Below are 20,168 nucleotides of genomic sequence, written 5' to 3' on the forward strand. Positions count from 1 at the left end.
AATCATATTATATTTAAGAATAGGTAATGAGGATATAAAGGTTTATAGATTTAAAAAAACAGGATCTTTAGAAATGAATTTTCCATTTGTCTTAAAGGATCAAACTTTTTTTAGATTTCTACTAATATACAAATATATTGTGTAATTAAGAACATGTTTGATATTAACAGGGAAGAGATTTTTTGCTAGTTAGTATAGTTATTTAATGGATGGAAAAATTATTTAGATCAATAGGCTTAATATAGGTAAATGGCCTAAAATAATATAACTTTAAAATCATAAAATTAGTGTGGGGTGTGGATTTGTGGTAGAGTGCTTGCCTAGTATAAGTGAGGCCCAGGCACTGTAAAAAAGAAAAAAAATCATAAAATATGTAACATAAGTTAATAATTCCTTGATCTGATAGCCAAACACATAAACACTAGTTATTGGAGGAAAATCAATGTTTGAAAAAAGGAAAAACTTATGTTGCTTTGGCCACTTTCTTAACATGTTTATGGATAACGTTTCAAGTTATGTTGACTATGTTAAAAAGTTCATTGATTCAAGATTCTATGATAGCTTGGGGAATAAAAAAAGGCCATATGTATATAAGACAAAATCTCCATTAAAGTGATAATCAGAACATAATTTAAGAATGATTTTTAAATGCTGCTATCTTGTATCCTAAGACACATGCCCTTGATACTAAATGTACATAAATGGAATATTAGGAATCTAAAATTTTTAAGATGATACAGAAAAATGAACTTATTCAGAGTAATACCTCTGCTTCTTGTATGAAGCAGGGAACTTTTTAAAAAAAGGATCATATACATTTATATATGAAATGCATTTGCCCTATCACTCTAAAATTTTATATGTAAGTGAAAATTCAAAAGAAATGTTGTTTAATGAGGCCATTTTGCATGTAATAATTTCTGATGTGAGGACTGAGGTAGTAGAAAGAGAAGTGTATATTCATGCTGTTTTTCTTCTTACATGATATCTACAAACATCACCTTATTGTTCACATTTGCAGAACATTACAAAAACAACTCCAATTGCTAGATGGGTATCATGATCTTCAGTTTACAGGATAGGAACTCAGGTTTATATATGTGTAGAACCATTCTCATGGTTATATAGCTAAGTAATGATGAGGGTACAATGTCTAGACTTGTAAGTCAGGTAGGTTTGGAATTCATTATTTTAATAGAATATAGAAAAGGGTTTTATATGCACATATCATACATACATAATGTATAACAAAGAAGCAGAATAGGAGAACAATAATTGACTTGTTTAAAAATAACAACATACTGACTGGGAAATATGTATCCTTGAATATCAGAGTTATAAATTAATTTTATGCTCAAAGAAGTAAACGCAGGAATTTTGAGCTATTCATGGCAGAAATGAAAAATTTTAAGAGAGAATTGTTAGAAAATAGCATAGCAATCTTAACCTCCATCTCCCTCTCCCCAAAAATTCTAACCTTCAACCCCCCTTAAAGAAGACATTTTGCTAATAACTGGGTAAAAACTATGGACAATAAAGAAGGGACTTAATTAATTGTCTCCCTCTTGGGAAGAATTCAACTCTACCAAAATCTGTCTTCTAATTTGTTGGTGGAGACACTTCATTGGTAACTACTTTTCTGCCAACTTTGACTGATAGAGAACAATTCTGCATTGTATGCACCACAGAGACATTTGGTGAAAACAAAGGTTTCAAGCATTTTAAAGAGAGAAAATGATAATCTGGGCTCAGTGGCACATGCCATAATCCTAACCACACAGGAGGCTGAGACAGGAAGGTTCCAGGCCAGCCTCAGCATATTAGTAGGATCCCAAGCAACCTAGTGAAACCCTGTCTCAGAATTAAAACAAAGAAAGAAAGAAAGAAAGAGAGAGAGAGAGAGAGAGAGAGAGAGGGGGGGGGGAGGGAGGGGGGGAGGGAGGAAGGAAGGAAGGAAGGAAGGAAAGCACTGGGGAGAGATAAGGGAAAAGGAAATGATGAGAATGATGAGCAGAGTTGGGTATGTTCCATATATTTTAAATAGGTACCTCTTTAGATTTTAATGACGAGTTACCTAAAGACAATAACTGAGGAAGAACATGTAAAACTGAATAAAAAATTCTGACTCTACCATTCAAAATAGACTATAGCAGAAAATATTAAAAGATATTGCTTGTTGCAGAAAATTACAAAAACAACTCCAATTGCCAGATGGGTATCACCTTATAAACCTATGATTTTAGGTCTATAGGTAAATTTAAAAAACGATGTGTGATAAAATATGAGCATGAATGACCAAACAATGTATTAAGCATTTTAAAAAACAGTGTGAGGTATGAAGTCAAGAATACTCTAAGATGCTCCAAATAAAAAAGATTTTACAATACTAACTGTGTTGAGAAGAGAAAAGAGATAATGCTATCACCTGAGGGAAAAGAACTGCTAGTCTGATTTTATTGTTATTTTTTTATCTTCCTTATCAAGGAAATTCATCAAATAAGAACAAGTAGAACAAACTATTTTGATGTGGATCTGGGATTTACTATTGTACCCAAGGACCAATGTAAGTGATGGATAGGCAATGAGAGAAAAATTCCAAAAGGTCCACTGTGATCTGCTGGATCAGAGACCTATGAACACTTAGACAAAAAAGCAGTAATTATCAAGTGCCAGATGATGTTTTCACTAGGAAAATCTATTTTATGTTTTTGAGATTATTAAGTTGGCCAGATGAGACTATTTGCTTTATAATGTGTCTTAATTTGATTGATATATCTCAAAAGGTTCTTTATTAAAATTTTGTGAGGAAGATAGAGAAAGGATGGTTTTAAGATAAAACACGTTGATTGCTTTTTCCCCAAGAAAATTTTGTCCTTTCTAATGGTCTAACTAAAAATGTACTCTGTGATCTAACTAAGAAATGGAACACACACTGAAAATTTGCATCATGTGAAATTGTGGAAGAAAACTAATAGATGTTGGAATAATCAGATAAATCTTCAAAATTTTTTTGTTATCCTGAAATAGTCACCCAGATAATACACTGTCTAGCAACAAGCAATGTAAAGACCTATTTTTAAATTTCAAAATATCATTATACCACAAATGATAAGTGACTTTAATAGTGGCTAATTTGCAAAAGATAAAAATTTTTCCATGTAACCCATAATCTTAGCAAACTTAAGAAATCATCATACTTTATTGTTTCTTCTCATTTTACTAAAGTAGTTATATATTTAAAACATTCCGTATATACCTTGAGCCCATCAGGTAATAATATGGAAGTCTTGTAGCTTCATAGGAAGCAAGGCAAATGGTTACAGAGTTTAGGGAAGTGTGAGAAAACCCTAAACCAGCTCCTTTCATATAATTTCTCAAGCATGTCTAGTGATGAAGGACTTCAAAGCACTCAAAGGATATAACTTTAATATGTTTTCCACCATGGTGGAAAAAGCATACATTAATTTCAAAAATTTATAAGTACTTCAGAGTAGGTTGTATAAAGTCATATTACCTTTGATATAATATATATTATACATAATAATTATAATTATAGAAATTATATTTTATAATTCATGTGACATGGTTAGAAAAGATATAATAACAAAGTCTATACAGGAGATAATAAAAAAAAGAAAGACACCAGTTAAATTTCTCACCTGCCGAATACCCAACCGGTATGCAACAATGCGGTCCACTGCATCGGGGTTCATTTGTGTCCACTGCAGACTGTAGGAATAAACACGGTGTCTGTTCTGCCACACAGGATTATAGGTATCATAATAGAATTCTGGAGCATAGGCCTTTCCTGAAAACAGAAATTGTGCTCAAATGTGAATGATGACATAGTAGACTTTCAACATCCTCAAAATTATCTTTGGCCCAAGTGTTACTTTCTACTCCACATTTTATAAGCAATTCTTCTATTTGAAAATTCATACTATTGATATCTAATCAATTTTCTAATATGTTTGAGAGTAGACTCAAGAAGGGTTGATGGAATGAGCAGTGTTATGAAGCAGAGAAGGATCAAGGGTGATCCAAGTTTCTAGGCCTAAGCAATTCCAAGAACAAAATTTCTATTGACTGCAAGGGAAAGCTATTGGAGGATTAATTGGGGAGAGAAGTTCAGGAAATACTTTTTCAGTGATTCCAGTGATTTAAATGGAGATATACAGTATGGAGTAGGATATTCATCTGGAATACAGGAGTGGTCAGGATTGGAGCTAGAACATTGCTAACTATGGGCATAAAGACAGTAAATTAAAAGGGGTGAGGATATGAGATCACCAATGGAGTGTGAATAGACAGAGAAGACAAGGGCTAAGCACTGGGGCAACTCAAGGTTAAGAGTTATGGGAAAAAAAACAAAAGGCACACAAAGACCGCTGGTGGAACAATCAGTGGACAGAAAGAAAGCAAAAATTTGCTATCCTGGAAGTCCAAACAAACGCATTTGAAAATAAGTGGTCAACTTTATTGAAAAATTAGTGAAATTAAAAACCTGGGTTTGTGTTATCTGTGGCTTTGGACAATACATTTGAACTCAAAATTGTGACAGTTGTCAGAATCAAAATGGAGACACTTCTGTCAAGCCCTGGCCCCCCAAATAAATAAAGGTGACTAGGGGCTTATGAAAGAGAGTATCTTATACCTGAATTCCTAAAAATAGTCTTTATAAAAAGACTTTCAAAATTACAATCGTGCACAAAGACCACTGCAACCTTACAAGAAAATACTTCTGTAAGGATGTCTGCCCCACAGCTGTTTAATTGTGACCTGATTCAACCCTTGATATTGATCCTTCTAGCCAAGTATTCTTGTTTCAAAATATCTTATGCACTCGCCTTCATCTTGCCTTCAAAAAATTACCTTGCCTCAACCTCTTTGAATTCACTTACAATTTATTATGGAGTGTATTCCCATTGCAATACTGGCAATTCTAAAATAAGTGTCATTATTCTTTGGAGACTTTATTTATGTTATTTAATTGAAAAGACAATAATTTAACAACAACAAAGGAATTTTGGTTAATATGGAAGGGACTTTTATTTAGATTTTAAGGAAATTGAAGTCCATATACTTGAAAGTGGATATAGCAAACACAAATCATATCACTTTATTCTTTCCCCATTGCCAAAATAAAAGTTATGCAGACCATTTGGAATTATAGATCCAATTTTCTGATATCCTGAAACATAGACTATTTTATTACCAATAATACATTTATTTAATAACCCAGCAATACTTTGAGCCTACTAGTGCCAACTATTCTGCCCCATACAGAGATTGAGGAGGCGTGGCTTTATTCCTCCTGGAAATTGGTCACATGTTCTCAGACTTTTCAGATAGCTTTGAGATTCTTTGCAATTGTTGCTGGAAAAAAATAAACTGTACACTTATCATCACTTATTCAACCTCCTTTCTGATTTTTCTTTTCTAGATTAAACATAAAATATTTACATGGGTTTCTAACTGTGTGCAGAACATTCTCATACATAATTCGGTACATTTCCTCATCATCAGTCATTATCACCTAAGGGTTGTGGAAAAGGTGATCCAGAAAAATGTATAACAGATGATTAAAGGATAAATTTTGAATACAAAGAATGGAAATAATAGTCTCTATCACCCCTGAAGATAAAGGATAGTTTTAAGATAAAACACATTTCACCAATGATGTCAGATGAATGGAATTTAATGTTTGGCAGGCTTACTAGTACAATTAAATACATTGAATTAAATATCTGAAGTGTAGTAACACTTGGCAAAGTCTCCTACATCAACATTGTGTGCATTTTAAAAAATGATCTGTGAATAACTTAATTGAAAATGGATCATATACAAAGCATCCTGCATAGGAGATTTCTAGAAAAGACTTATCATACTTATTTTATTTTCTTTTTATCTTGTATGATATTTTTACTTGTTACTAAATGATAGCACAAATTCATATTCATAATACTTAAGGTCAAAGTCTAGAGAAGAGGAAAACAATATGTGAAGACACTAGAATCCCAAAATATTTGTGACAACTTGCATTTGAAACCAAATTTCTCAAAATGGTATCAGGGAAGTGAATTTATTAGCCTATGAGGTAAAGAACTTCAGGGTTTGATATAAGTAACCAGGGCTGAGGGTACAACTCAGTGATAGAGCACTTGCCTAGCATGTGTGAGGCCCTGGGTTCCATGCTCAGTTCTGCAAACAGCAACAACAAAATCAATGCCAGTACCTGCAGATGAATTAATGAGCAGGTTAGGGGAGTAATATAAACCTAGCCTGCTTTTGTTATAGAGCAGTATTTAGAGTGCTGCAGAGGTGAGCCCAGTGTTTTTGTGTAAAGAATAATAATAAAGAGGAGACAGAGGCAAAGTGCAGAGGTAGGGAAGGTGGCAGAGTGGCTCCTTGTCCAAACGCCCACGTTTATTTATAGCAATACTTTACATTAGGTCATTAGTACATAACTATGCTTTTTAATAGGGGTGGAAGTTGTTTTTATTATGTAGCCAACAAGAAACACATGGATATTAGACTCAGTTCTACTGTAGCACTTTCTTAACAAAATGAATATTGTATTCAAAGAAAAGCAAGGAGAGCACAGAGTCAGAATTAGGGACGCTTAGCAAAGAAAGAAAACAAATCTCCCTAAGGGATAAATTTTGTTCTCAGACTTTTCAGATAGCTTTTATTTAGATTTTAAGGAAACTTGAAGTTCATACACTTGAATATAGTCTTAAAATATATTCAATAGTTATTCAATAGTTGAAAATCTATCAAAGGAAGAAAATCAGACTAAATGTGAATAGTTATAAAATAACTAGTGGTTTCCTATTAGAAGGATGCATATTTTGACTTAGAAATATTCTACTAATGATTTTTGAATAAGGAATTGCCTACCTGAGTAGATCATGAATTTCCCTTCAGTAGAAGTATTTAGTCAATACTTAAACAGCCATTTAGCAGGACTGATATGAATACTTGCCCACCAGAGACAGGTACTAAGGTACCTTATATTCTTAAATTTGCAGGGTGTGATGACATGTTTGCCTACTATCAAGTTGAATTTGATTCCTTAATTAATTTTAGATTACATATGGCTTAAATATGGAGGAACTATTATTTATAAATTATCTCATAACTTCATGAAAGTATTACTCTTAAAAGGCCATCTTTTTTTAAAGAATAATGTTTCAACAAATTTAGTATGCATGAATACAAATTCATTTGTAAGGCAGGGCCCAGAAATCCAGATATATTATAAATACTTGAGGTTATTCTATTCTGATGCAAGAGGATGCAGACCATACGTTTTGAAATGCCTAAAAAAGGCTAAAATTTCTTTCCTGAGATTATCTCCAAGTCTGTATAAGAAAAGAAATAATAATTAATTCTAGTCATAGAAATATCTCTTTGGGCTTTTCCTTCTCTGAAGCTAGCAGCTGCATGCTTGCTCCAACAGCTGAGTTCTCTGGGCCAAGACTGAAATGGGTCATATAGGGGGCTGGAGTGAAGGAAGATGGGATGAAGACAAGAAATCATATTCTGAGATTTTGGCAAGTCTATATCCTTGTGCAGTATTTAGTTGACTACCAGTGGGTGATGGGCTACATGTCAGAAATACAAATTACTTTAAGTCTAGGAAGATTCTTTATCTTAAATGACCATTTTTAAAGTGATTAATGGTCTGACCTTGAGTTAAAAAAAGATGCTCCTAAATCTTATGAATAATGAAATATGATTTTGTTTATGAAAACTGATATTCAAGGTAGTGATAAAATTAAGCTCAAATCTAACCCTCATGTAAATATTCCGAATTGATGTGATTTTACTATAAAATTTCAAGATTATCTTTATATTTAATTGTATACTATTAAAAAGTCTTTCTGATATACTTTTTTATCTGCACTGGGTGAATCATATGTAAAAATCTTTATGGCAAATAATGTTAGAAATAATTACAGATTAATCAAATGTCTCATAGACAAAGTTATGGATGGAGATGGTAATGATATGGAAGATGATAAAATAAATAATCAAATACAGTAAGAATCTGCTAGAATCTTAATTTTCTTCATGAATGTTAAAAAAATAGAGAAAGTTTTATTTTTGTTAGGTAATTATACTGCTTTAGGATTAAAGGGGAAAAACAATTATATGATGCACAGTATTGGTTAGTAATAAATACTGATCAGGAATAATTTTGAGTAGTATAAATATGCTTGTTTGTGTCTCAGGGCATATTTTGTACTAAATTTTCTTTGAATGACGAGTTCTAATTTAAGTTGAGAAATATATTATAATTTAAAAAGCACAGGTTTAATTTTCCTTTCTAATTTCAAAGGCAATTGTATTAAATGCTTATGTACTCTTATTTGTAAGAAGTACACAATAATACCAAGAAAATATCTTAAAATACTCTCAGGCTCTGACAAACAAACATGACATCTGCTGGTTAAACAGAGAAAGAATTCATAATCCTCTTTTCTTTTTTATACTTCAGGCAGTTTTCTTCTACTTCTAGCAAGAATGCTAAGAATATTTTTTTTTTACTCTTTACATTCTAGTTTTATTTTTATACAGAATTGTTCCAGTTTAAATCATTTTAGATTAACTGACCTAGAACTGCATTCCCTATCTAAACTGGGAGATTATTTTTAGAAACATTATGCATCATTATATTTAGGTCCTAGATTTTAAAATATTCTTAAAATGTTTAGATGGAAAAGAATTGTGCTGCTCAAAATGTTGCAAAGAATTTTATAAAATACAGGCATTCTGTTTTGCAAAATAGCTTCTAAAATTATTAAATTGCAATTTGAAAATATAAATTCATGCATAAAATTAAACTAAATTAATTATTTACACTGAGAACTAAAATATACTTGACTATATGAATTGATTTTGGTAAACTCAGTACAGCTTTTTTAATAAAAACCAAAAGTTAAAGGATATAACAGTTATCAAGATCACATATGTTGCTCTTTGAAAGTATTACTTTGGAAAATAGCTATAGGAAGGTAAAGGAAATAGCTAAATTTACTTTAGAGAAAGATTTATAGGACAAGTCTACATATATGAGTGGTAGCTGTCATTTTTTTACTTTGCTGCAGTGATTTTGATTAGCTAATTCATGTTACTTCCTAGGAAGTGCTGACAAAATCTAGATAAATAAAAACAAATTCATTTTACTTCAGGCCGCTTAATATAGAAAAGAAAATTACATAAGCCACTACTACTCCAATATACTTCTTGTTATAGCAGTGTAACTAAAACAATAACAAATACAAAGTTTTGCCTAAGAATATTAGATAACATTATAACAAACCTCTTTTCAGAGGTGTACCTAAGCTTTCTAAACAATAAAAGGGGGTCAATAAACAGAGAACTGAAAAACAGATGATGAATAAGAGTGGGGAGAAAAGTGTTGCTGGTCTTGGCAATCTACTTTGTGAGCTGGATTTTTAGGTCTACAGAGATGAGGTTAATCTTCCAGTGTAAGATAAGAAGTTAGAAATGATGCCCCACATTAGACCAAAATTAGCGAATGATATAATCTCACACATTGCAGTGTACTAGAAAAAGACTGCCTCTCATCCATACAGGAAGATAACATAAATATTTATGCTAACAAAAAAAGTTCTTGGCTAGTAATACTGCTAGAATATCTGAGGAGAGCCAATACCACATGGTTCTGTAAAAACATGCACTTAACCTAAAATGCAGTGATTCCCCAAATCAAATTCCCTCTAATCCTGGACACACAAGAAAAGTCTATGTGTGACCATCAAGGTCAATGAACAGCAATATTAGACCTCAGATAACAGAAACATGAAATAAAATTCAGAAATAAATATAATTAAAAAAATTGAAGTCATACAGTAGACAAGCTTATGGGACTTTCTATGAAACAATAATGAATACTCTTTATTTATACCACAAGTAGATTTCATATGAGTAATTAAAGAGAGAGGGGGACATCTGCTATTTTTATTGATCTTAAAGAAATGATCCAATTCAAAACAGAATAAAGAAGAAATAAAGCATGACTATAGGTGGAGAAAAGGAATCTATTATAGATAATACTTTTGAAACTACCACAGTATCTCATATAGTTATAGCATGTAGTGACATCTTCCCTATCAAACTGTGAACTTCTTTTTTTTTTATTTTTTATTGTTGGTTGTTCAAAACATTACACATTAGGAAGATGGCGGCGAGGGGAGTGCATTACCCCCGTGTGCTGCTTCACTGTGTGGGAGTATGACAAGTCAGGACGGCTAAAGGATATCTTGTTAGGAATTTCCAGCAATAGTGGGGTGCGCCGGAACCTGGAGGAAGGATTTCCATCGCACGAGGATCGGCTACGGGGACTCAAACGCGAGAGGTTTGTCGCACGGAGGGTAAAACTGCTTATTCAGCAAATCGCCCCGCGGCTAGAGTCTGCAGCGCGCGCTGGGATAGAGACGCAGGGTTACAGCACTGCAGTTTCTGCCAGCCGCGCAAGCACCGCACTCAGGGCTGAATTTTGGGTTCGAGACGGGGGAAGGAAGCGGTCCATCTCGGTTCTCCACACCGGTCAGACCACAGAGGAGGCCAGCAGCCACCATGTTGGTAAACTGACGTCACCATCCCTGTTTTTGACTGACCGCAGCTCATTCAGCCATAGAACAGGTAATTTCAGGCTGCAATTCGCCTGCGGCTTGCAGACAGATTGCTAGGGTTCAGCGCCTGGGTGCTTCTTAAAATCTGATCTTATCGGAGTGAACACCGAGCGCGGGGCGGCCGAGTTCCGGCTCCCGGAACCGTCCCGGAACCGCCCTGGCTCAGGGCTGCGGAGCCTGCAGAGGCTGCTTCTTGGACCCTGCTACTATCAGAGCATACACCAAGCACTAAGCAGCCGAATTCCGGCTCCCGGAACTGAGCCCGTGGGGGCTGCTTCTTGGAGCTTACACTTATAGGAGCTTACACCGAGCACGGAGCGGCCGAGTTCCGGCTCCCGGAACTTCCCTGGACCGGGGCTAGGAGCCCGCGGAAACTGCGTCTCGGTCCGGGTCCTGCTGAGGGCCGGTCAGGACTCACCCATTGCTTGGGTTGCCCGGCAAGGGGAACGAAATGCTGCCATTCGCATAGGATACCAACATGGCAGAGATCTGATGTCAGCAGAAAGCGGTGGAGGAGAGATCTTCATCAATACCAGCGGTGACATAAGCAGTTGGTCTCCTGGTAGGGGGGGTGAGGCTCAGTCACCCGAGTCTCCTCAATTTGTCCTCGAGCCAGAGGGAAGGAGCCAGGCCGCCGCCAGCCCCCGGAGCAGGCCCAGCGGCTCGCCAGTGTGGTGACCGGGTGACCCCAATTGGAGAGGGGGCGGAGCGGAGCCGCCACCCACACCCGCCAGGTGGGCAGACCCACGACCCAGTAGTACATGGGCGTGGTAGGAGGGGCAGGGCAGAGCCGCCCTTCGCGCTTGCAAGGTAAACAGACCTGTGACAGCCTGGCGGGTCAGGCCCAGTGGCCTGCCAGTGTGGTACACACGTCACCCCAACTGGAGTAGGGGCAGAGCAGATCCTTCTCCCACGCCTGGATCAGGCCCTGCAGGTGTGGTGGTCACGTGACCCCAATTGGAGTGGGGGCGGAGCGGAACCGCCATCCGTGCCCGCAGGGTGAGCAGATCAGTGATCAACCTGCAGATCAGGCCCAGGGGTCCACAGGCGTGGTAGGAGGGGCAGGGCAGATCCGCTGCCTGCGCCTTCAAGGTAGGCAGACCTACAACAGACCGGCGGATCAGGCCCAGGAGCCTGCCGGCGTGGTACAAACACCACCCTAATTGGAGTAGTGACAGAGCAGAGTCGCCTACCTTGCCAGGAACAGGCCCAGTGTCCTGCAGGCGGGGTAGTCACGACACCCCAATTGGAGTAGGGGCAGAGCAGAGCCTCCACCCGTGCCCGAAAGGTGGGCAGATCTGCGACCGACCAGCCGGACAGGCCCAGTGGCCTGCTGGTACGACAGACACGTCACCCCATTTGGAGTAGGGGCAGAGTAGAGCTGCCGCCCGCGCCTGCAGGGTAGGCAAACCTGCAACCGACCTGCGGATCAGGCCCGGTGGCCTGCCGGCGTGGTACACTCGTCACCCCAATTGGAGTAGGGGCAGAACAGAGCCGCCACCAGCTCCCAGAATAGGCCCAGTGACCTGCTGGCGTGGTAGCCACGACACCCCAATTGGAATAAGGAGACAGCAGAGCCGCCGCCCGCACCTGCAGGAAAGATACGCAAGCAGTATGAAAAGACAAGGAAAGAAAGGACCACAAGCAATGCAGGTCAACGCAACTTTAGAAGAGGTAACAGCTGCAGCAGATGGAATGTCAGATAAAGAATTCAGGATATACATGCTTCAGATGATCTGGAGTATCAAGGAAGACATTAAACAGCAAAATCAGACAATGAAAGATCACTTAGACAAGGAATTACACAAACAAATCCAGGAAGCAAAGGATCAACTATACAGGGAGATAGAGGTTATAAAAAACAAGCAATCAGAAATCCTAGAAATGCAGGAAGCAATAAACCAACTTAAAAACTCAATGGAGAATACTACCAGCAGAGTAGAACACTTAGAAGATAGAACATCAGACGATGAAGACAAAGTATTTCAACTGGAAAAGAACATAGACAGCTCAGCAAGACTGTTAAGAAACCATGAGCAGAACATCCAAGAAATATGGGATAACATTAAGAGACCAAACTTAAGAGTCATTGGGATACAGGAAGGTACAGAGCTCCAAACCAAAGGAATGAGCAGTCTATTCAATGAAATAATACAAGAAAACTTCCCAGACTTGAAGAATGAGACAGAATCCCAAATCCTAGAAGCCTACAGGACGCCGAATGTGCAAAATCATAAGAGATCCACACCTAGACACATTATAATGAAGATGCCCAACATACAGAATAAGGAGAGAATTTTAAAAGCTACAAGACAAAGGAAGCAGATTACATTTAGGGGTAAGCCAATCAGGATAACAGCTGATCTTTCAACACAGACTCTGAAAGCTAGAAGATCCTGGAATAACATATTTCAAACACTGAAAGAAAATGGGTTCCAACCAAGAATTGTGTATCCAGCGAAATTAAGCTTCAGGATAGAGAATGAAATTAAAACCTTCCACAATAAACAAAAGTTTAAAGAATTCGCAGCTAGAAAACCATCTCTTCAAAACATCCTCGCCAAAGCATTACAGGAAGAGGAAATGGAAAATAACAATGAAAACCAACAGTGGGAGGTAGGACAGTAAAGGGGGCGGGGAATAATCAAAGAGGAAAACAAACAATGTTTAGTAACAGAAATAAACAAATATGGCTGGAAGAACAACCCATATCTCAATAGTAACCCTAAATGTTAATGGCTTAAACTCACCAATTAAGAGACACAGGCTAGTAGAATGGATCACAAAACAAGACCCAACAATATGCTGCCTACAGGAGACGCATTTGATAGGAAAAGACATACATAGGCTGAAGGTGAAAGGTTGGGAAAAATCATATCACTCATATGGACTTCGGAAACAAGCAGGCGTGTCCATACTCATATCAAATAAAATAGATTTCAAGCCAAAGTTAATCAAAAGAGATAAAGAGGGACACTACATACTGCTTAAGGGAACCATACACCAACAAGACATAACAATCATAAATATTTATGCCCCAAACAATGGTGCAGCTATGTTCGACAAACAAACTCTTCTCAAGTTCAAGAGTCTAATAGACCACCACACCATAATCATGGGAGACTTCAACACAGCTCTCTCGCCACTGGACAGATCTTCCAAACAAAAGTTGAATAAGGAAACTATAGAACTCAATAACACTATTAATAACCTAGACTTAATTGACATATATAGAGTATACCACCCAACATCAAGCAGTTACACTTTTTTCTCAGCAGCACATGGATCCTTCTCAAAAATAGATCATATATTATGTCACAGGGAAACTCTTAGACAATATAAAGGAGTAGAGATAATACCATGCATCTTATCTGATCATAATGGAATGAAACTGAAAATCAACAATAAAAGAAGGAAGGAAAAAGCATACATCACTTGGAGAATGAACAATAGGTTACTGAATGATCAATGGGTTATAGAAGACATCAAGGAGGAAATTAAAAAATTCTTAGAGATAAATGAAAACACAGACACAACATATCGGAATCTATGGGACACATTGAAAGCAGTTCTAAGAGGAAAATTCATTGCTTGGAGTTCATTCCTTAAAAAAAGAAAAAACCAACAAATAAATGATCTCATACTTCATCTCAAAATCCTTGAAAAAGAAGAGCAAAACAACAGCAAAAGAAGTAGAAGGCAAGAAATAATTAAAATCAGAGCTGAAATTAATGAAATCGAAACAAAAGAAACAATTGAAAAAATTGACAAAACTAAAAGTTGGTTCTTTGAAAAAATAAACAAAATCGACAGACCCTTAGCGATGCTAGCGAAGAGAAGAAGAGAGAGAACTCAAATTACTAGCATACGGGATGAAAAAGGCAATATCACAACAGACACTTCAGAAATACAGAAGATAATCAAAAACTATTTTGAATCCTTATACTCCAATAAATTAGAAGATAGTGAAGGCATAGATAAATTTCTTAAGTCATATGATCTGCCCAGATTGAGTCAGGAGGATATAGAAAACCTAAACAGACCAATATCAATTGAGGAAATAGAAGAAACCATAAAAAGACTACCAACTAAGAAAAGCCCAGGTCCGGATGGGTATACAGCAGAATTTTACAAAACCTTTAAAGAAGAACTAATACCAATACTTTTCAAGCTACTTCAGGAAATAGAAAAGGAGGGAGAACTTCCAAATTCATTCTATGAGGCCAACATCACCCTGATACCTAAACCAGACAAAGACACTTCAAAGAAAGAAAACTACAGACCAATATCTCTAATGAACCTAGATGCAAAAATCCTCAATAAAATTCTGGCGAATCGGATACAAAAACATATCAAAAAAATTGTACACCATGATCAAGTAGGATTCATCCCTGGGATGCAAGGCTGGTTCAATATACGGAAATCAATAAATGTTATTCACCACATCAATAGACTTAAAAATAAGAACCATATGATCATCTCGATAGATGCGGAAAAAGCATTCGACAAAGTACAGCATCCCTTTATGTTCAAAACTCTAGAAAAACTAGGGATAACAGGAACATACCTCAATATTGTAAAAGCAATCTATGCTAAGCCTCAGGCTAGCATCATTCTGAATTGAGAAAAACTGAAGGCATTCCCTCTAAAATCTGGAACAAGACAGGGATGCCCTCTCTCTCCACTTCTCTTCAACATAGTTCTCGAAACACTGACCAGAGCAATTAGACACACGAAAGAAATTAAAGGCATAAAAACAGGAAAAGAAGAACTTAAATTATCACTATTTGCAGATGATATGATTCTATATCTAGCAGACCCAAAAGGCTCTACAAAGAAACTATTATAGCTAATAAATGAATTCAGCAAAGTGGCAGGATTTAAAATCAACACGCATAAATCAAAGGCATTCCTGTATATCAGTGACAATCCTCTGAAATGGAAATGAGGACAACCACTCCATTCAACATATCTTCAAAAAAAATAAAATACTTGGGAATCAACCTAACAAAAGAGGTGAAAGACTTATACAATGAAAACTACAGAACCCTAAAGAGAGAAATAGAAGAAGATCTTAGAAGATGGAAAAATATACCCTGTTCATGGATAGGCAGAACTAACATCATCAAAATGGCGATATTACCAAAAGTTCTCTATAGGTTTAATGCAATGCCAATCAAAATCCCAAAGGCATTTCTTGTAGAAATAGAGAAAGCAATCATGAAATTCATATGGAAAAACAAAAGACCCAGAATAGCAAAAACAATGCTAAGCAAGAAGTGTGAATCAGGCGGTATAGCGATACCAGACTTCAAACTATACTACAGAGCAATAGTAACAAAAACAGCATGGTACTGGTACCAAAACAGGTGGGTGGACCAATGGTACAGAATAGAGGACACAGAAACCAATCCACAAAACTACAACTATCTTATATTTGATAAAGGGGCTAAAAGCATGCAATGGAGGAAGGATAGCATCTTCAACAAATGGTGCTGGGAAAACTGGAAATCCATATGCAACAAAATGAAACTGAATCCCTTTCTCTCGCCATGCACAAAAGTGAATTCAAAATGGATCAAGGAGCTTGATATCAAATCAGAGACACGCCATCTGATAGAAGAAAAAGTTGGCTACAATCTACATTCGGTGGGGTCGGGCTCCAAATTCCTCAATAGGACACCCATAGCACAACAGTTAATAACTAGAATCAACAAATGGGACTTACTCAAACTAAAAAGTTTTTTCTCAGCAAAAGAAACAATAAGAGAGGTAAATAGGGAGCCTACATCCTGGGAACAAATCTTTACTCCTCACACTTCAGATAGAGCCCTAATATCCAGAGTATACAAAGAACTCAAAAAATTAGACAATAAGAAAACAAACAACCCAATCAACAAATGGGCCAAGGACCTGAACAGACACTTCTCAGAGGAGGACATACAATCAATCAACAAGTACATGAAAAAATGCTCAACATCTCTAGCTGTCAGAGAAATGCAAATCAAAACCACCCTAAGATACCATCTCACTCCAGTAAGATTGGCAGCCATTAGGAAGTCAAACAACAACAAGTGCTGGCGAGGATGTGGGGAAAAGGGTACACTTGTACATTGCTGGTGGGACTGCAGATTGGTGCAGCCAATTTGGAAAGCAGTATGGAGATTTCTTGGAAAGCTGGGAATGGAGCCACCATTTGACCCAGCTATTCCCCTTCTCGGTCTATTCCCTAAAGACCTAAAAAGAGCATGCTACAGGAACACTGCTACATCGATGTTCATAGCAGCACAGTTCACAATAGCAAGACTGTGGAACCAACCTAGATGCCCTTCAATAGACGAATGGATAAAAAAAATGTGGCATTTATACACAATGGAGTATTACTCTGCATTAAAAAATGACAAAATCATAGAATTTACAGGGAAATGGATGGCATTAGAGCAGATTATGCTAAGTGAAGCTAGCCAATCCCTAAAAAACAAATGCCAAATATCTTCTTTGATATAAGGAGAGTAACTAAGAACAGAGTAGGGACGAAGAACAGGAGAAGAAGATTAACATTTAACAGGGATGAGAGGTGGGAGGGAAAGGGAGAGAGAAGGGAAATTGCACGGTAATGGAAGGAGACCCTCAGGGTTATACAGTGGAGGGGGTAGAGAGAGAGGAGGGGAGGGGAGGGGAGAGGTGGGGAGGGGGGAGGGTGGATGATGGGAAAGGCAGCGGAGCACAACAGACACTAGTATGGCAATTTGTAAATCAATGGATGTGTAACTGATGTGAATCTGCAATCTGTGTATGGGGTGAAGGTGGGAGTTCATAACCCACTTGAATCAAAGTGTGGAATATGATATGGCAAGAAATTTGTAATGTTTTGAACAACCCACAATAAAAAATTAAAAAAAAATTTAAAAAAAAATAAAAAAAAAACCATTACACATTTCTTGATATATCATATTTCACACTTTGATTCAAGTGGGTTATGAACTTAAGAACAGACAACATCATTAGCTCTTACTACAACTGTTGACATAATTCATGTACTTGACTAAGACAAGAAGAACAGCTCACAGGCAACGTATGGAGTGCTTTTTTTTTGATATGATAAGAATTGAATATTTATGACATTGTTCAGTTATTCAGAAATTTTTTTAATCAATACTCCTGAAGTGGGAGAAAAGATTTTATAGTGTATTCTGTGTTCTTAATTTCCCTGTGTGAAAAGATCTCTATGATGGCAAATAATTATAATAAGCAAAATGGTAGCAAAGAAATAATTCCATAAACCACTCTGCAAATTATAAAAATAATAAAATATACTTTGAAACTTCTCAAAAGTCTATTGACTACTAAAATGGAATAACTATTGAAACCCAAGGCAAACTTCAAGCAAACACTAATGATGCACTGATTGTTTTTAAAGCCTTCTAAAAATCATAGGAATTGCAGCTGTCTGCCCATGTGCATTTTTAGTACAAGCTAACCATGGGTCAAGTGATTTTTGAGTCAAGTCATAATTTATTTATATACAGAGACCAGCTAAGCCAGTGGATTACTAATGATAATCTGCTAGACATTAAATATAATACATATATGCAAATCTCAGTCATTTCTCCATAGAATAGAAGAAAACATATGCAATGGATCGAGCCAGAATTATTTTTCCTTCAAATTAATGAATACTAGTTTTGAAAGAACAGAAAGGAACTGTGTGAGATAAGGCATGTGTTCATTAGCAATATTTAATCAGTCCACAATATATATATACTTCAAAATATTATGTTGCATAAAATAAGTATACATAATTTTATCTATCAATTTAAAAACAAAATAAACTTTAAGATTGTTAAAAAAAGAAAAAAGAAGAATCCTACAACAATGGGGATTTTTCTAATTTTTAATATAGAAAACTATATAAATTCATTTTACATTTTATAATAATTCCCAGTGGGAAAGAGAAGAATGGGTTGAATGGTTGAGCAGTCCTAGGCTGCAGCATAGTAAGATGATACTTGCTATGGAAAAAATAGACATGTGATTTGAGGAATGAAGAAAAGCTGATGAAGTCAAAAGTGATTGCAAATAAGCAAACTGTCAATGCTATCCTCTGACTGGATACTGAGGTTGAACTAGTACATTTCCAGTCTTCAGAGACTACCTGGACATGAGAGTCTCCAACTGAGATGGAAAATAACTCTGTGCATCTTACCCTGGAAGAGGAGAAAAGGATGACATTACCTCTTGGGGTCCTACCCTTTTGAAAACTTATTCTTTTGATTCAAAGCCATGTGAAAGCTGTTGTCACAAGATTGGGGGTACAGAGAGTACTTTGAGGAGAAAAAGACTTCATTCTGTGAAGTCAAGGGAAAATTTTAGAAAAGAATCAACATACTTTGTTATATAAAATAGGACTCTGTCACCTATATTTAGCATTTAGTTCTGTGATATTTAACATGAGGCTTTATCATATTAGAAGTAGGTAATAAAACATTATTACCAATTTAATGGATTCTATCTATTACCATTTGGCTTGAAAGGAAATATGAAAACAGATTTTTAAAAATAGAAAACTTTGAAGTAGGACCTAATAAAGAAAACCATTGTTGGGAGTTCATAACCCACTGGAATCTAATGTATGAAATATGATATGTCAAGAGCTTTGTAATGTTTTGAACAACCAATAAAATAAATAAATAAATAAAATTTAAAAAAAAAGAAAACCATTGTGTCTGATAGAGCACACTATCTGAGGATTAAGGTATCACAGCAGCCCTGAAATGGAGTGCCTTCAAGAGTGATCAACAGTTGATAATTTGTCAATGTGTGTGTAGGAAGAAAAAAACATAACAACTGATAATACAACTGTGAAGTCAAGAATGATATCTCTTACTGAAAAGTTGTTGAGAGTTCATTTTTAAAAAGAAGCAAGACCTGAGTAACAATTTACAACCCAACTAAATCATTTAGAAGGAGTGCCCCTGTGCTTAAAGTTTTGATCTTATATTTTAAATTGACTGGTTATTGTCACCACATTATTGTAAAACTGCAACATAACTGGTTTTATTCATTGCTTATATGAATTGCTTATAAGATTGTAAAAAAAACCACTTCTGCTGGAGTCAGAGCTGTGCACACCACATTAGCACACTGTCCATGATCAGAAACTATAGCCCTAGAGCACAGGTTTCTTGACTGCGTAAACAATAAAATTATTGAAAATATTATCCATCTTAATGAATTACAGAGATCTCTATATAAAACTTTTAAATCTGCTCAGAAATAAGTACAGTTCCTTTGGGAACAACATTCTGATTTGTTAGTTATGCATTTTCAAACTAAAACTGCTACAGAAATAGGCTTTAGGCTCTCCACAAATGATTGTATTTAAAACACTGCATCAGGTGAGTATTCATATTTTCTATCTGGCAAACGATGTTAAGGAAAAAATATGTTAGCATTAGTTGCAGTAAAAAACTTCTAGTCACCAAAACAATGCTTTTGATAAAT

General features: G+C 36.3%; 1 protein-coding gene across 3 annotated transcripts in view; it reads right to left on the reverse strand.

Moving 5' to 3' along the window:
- Mdga2 (MAM domain containing glycosylphosphatidylinositol anchor 2) overlaps nt 1-20,168 on the reverse strand; it is a 790,036-nt gene that overhangs the window by 77,806 nt on the left and 692,062 nt on the right. For all 3 annotated transcript variants that reach the window (XR_009228346.1, XR_009228345.1, XM_046461748.2), the window contains exon 10: nt 3,660-3,808. Coding sequence is in view for 1 of the 3 variants with exons in the window: in XM_046461748.2 (XP_046317704.1) it covers nt 3,660-3,808 (149 nt within the window). In the remaining 2 variants the exon portion in view is untranslated. The remainder of the gene's footprint in view (nt 1-3,659; nt 3,809-20,168) is intronic.

This window comes from Marmota monax, unplaced genomic scaffold (assembly GCF_021218885.2).
Source record: "Marmota monax isolate L192 unplaced genomic scaffold, Marmota_monax_Labrador192_F-V1.1 WCK01_AAM20220418_F8-fsc00001, whole genome shotgun sequence".
NCBI classification, from domain to species: domain Eukaryota; kingdom Metazoa; phylum Chordata; class Mammalia; order Rodentia; family Sciuridae; genus Marmota; species Marmota monax.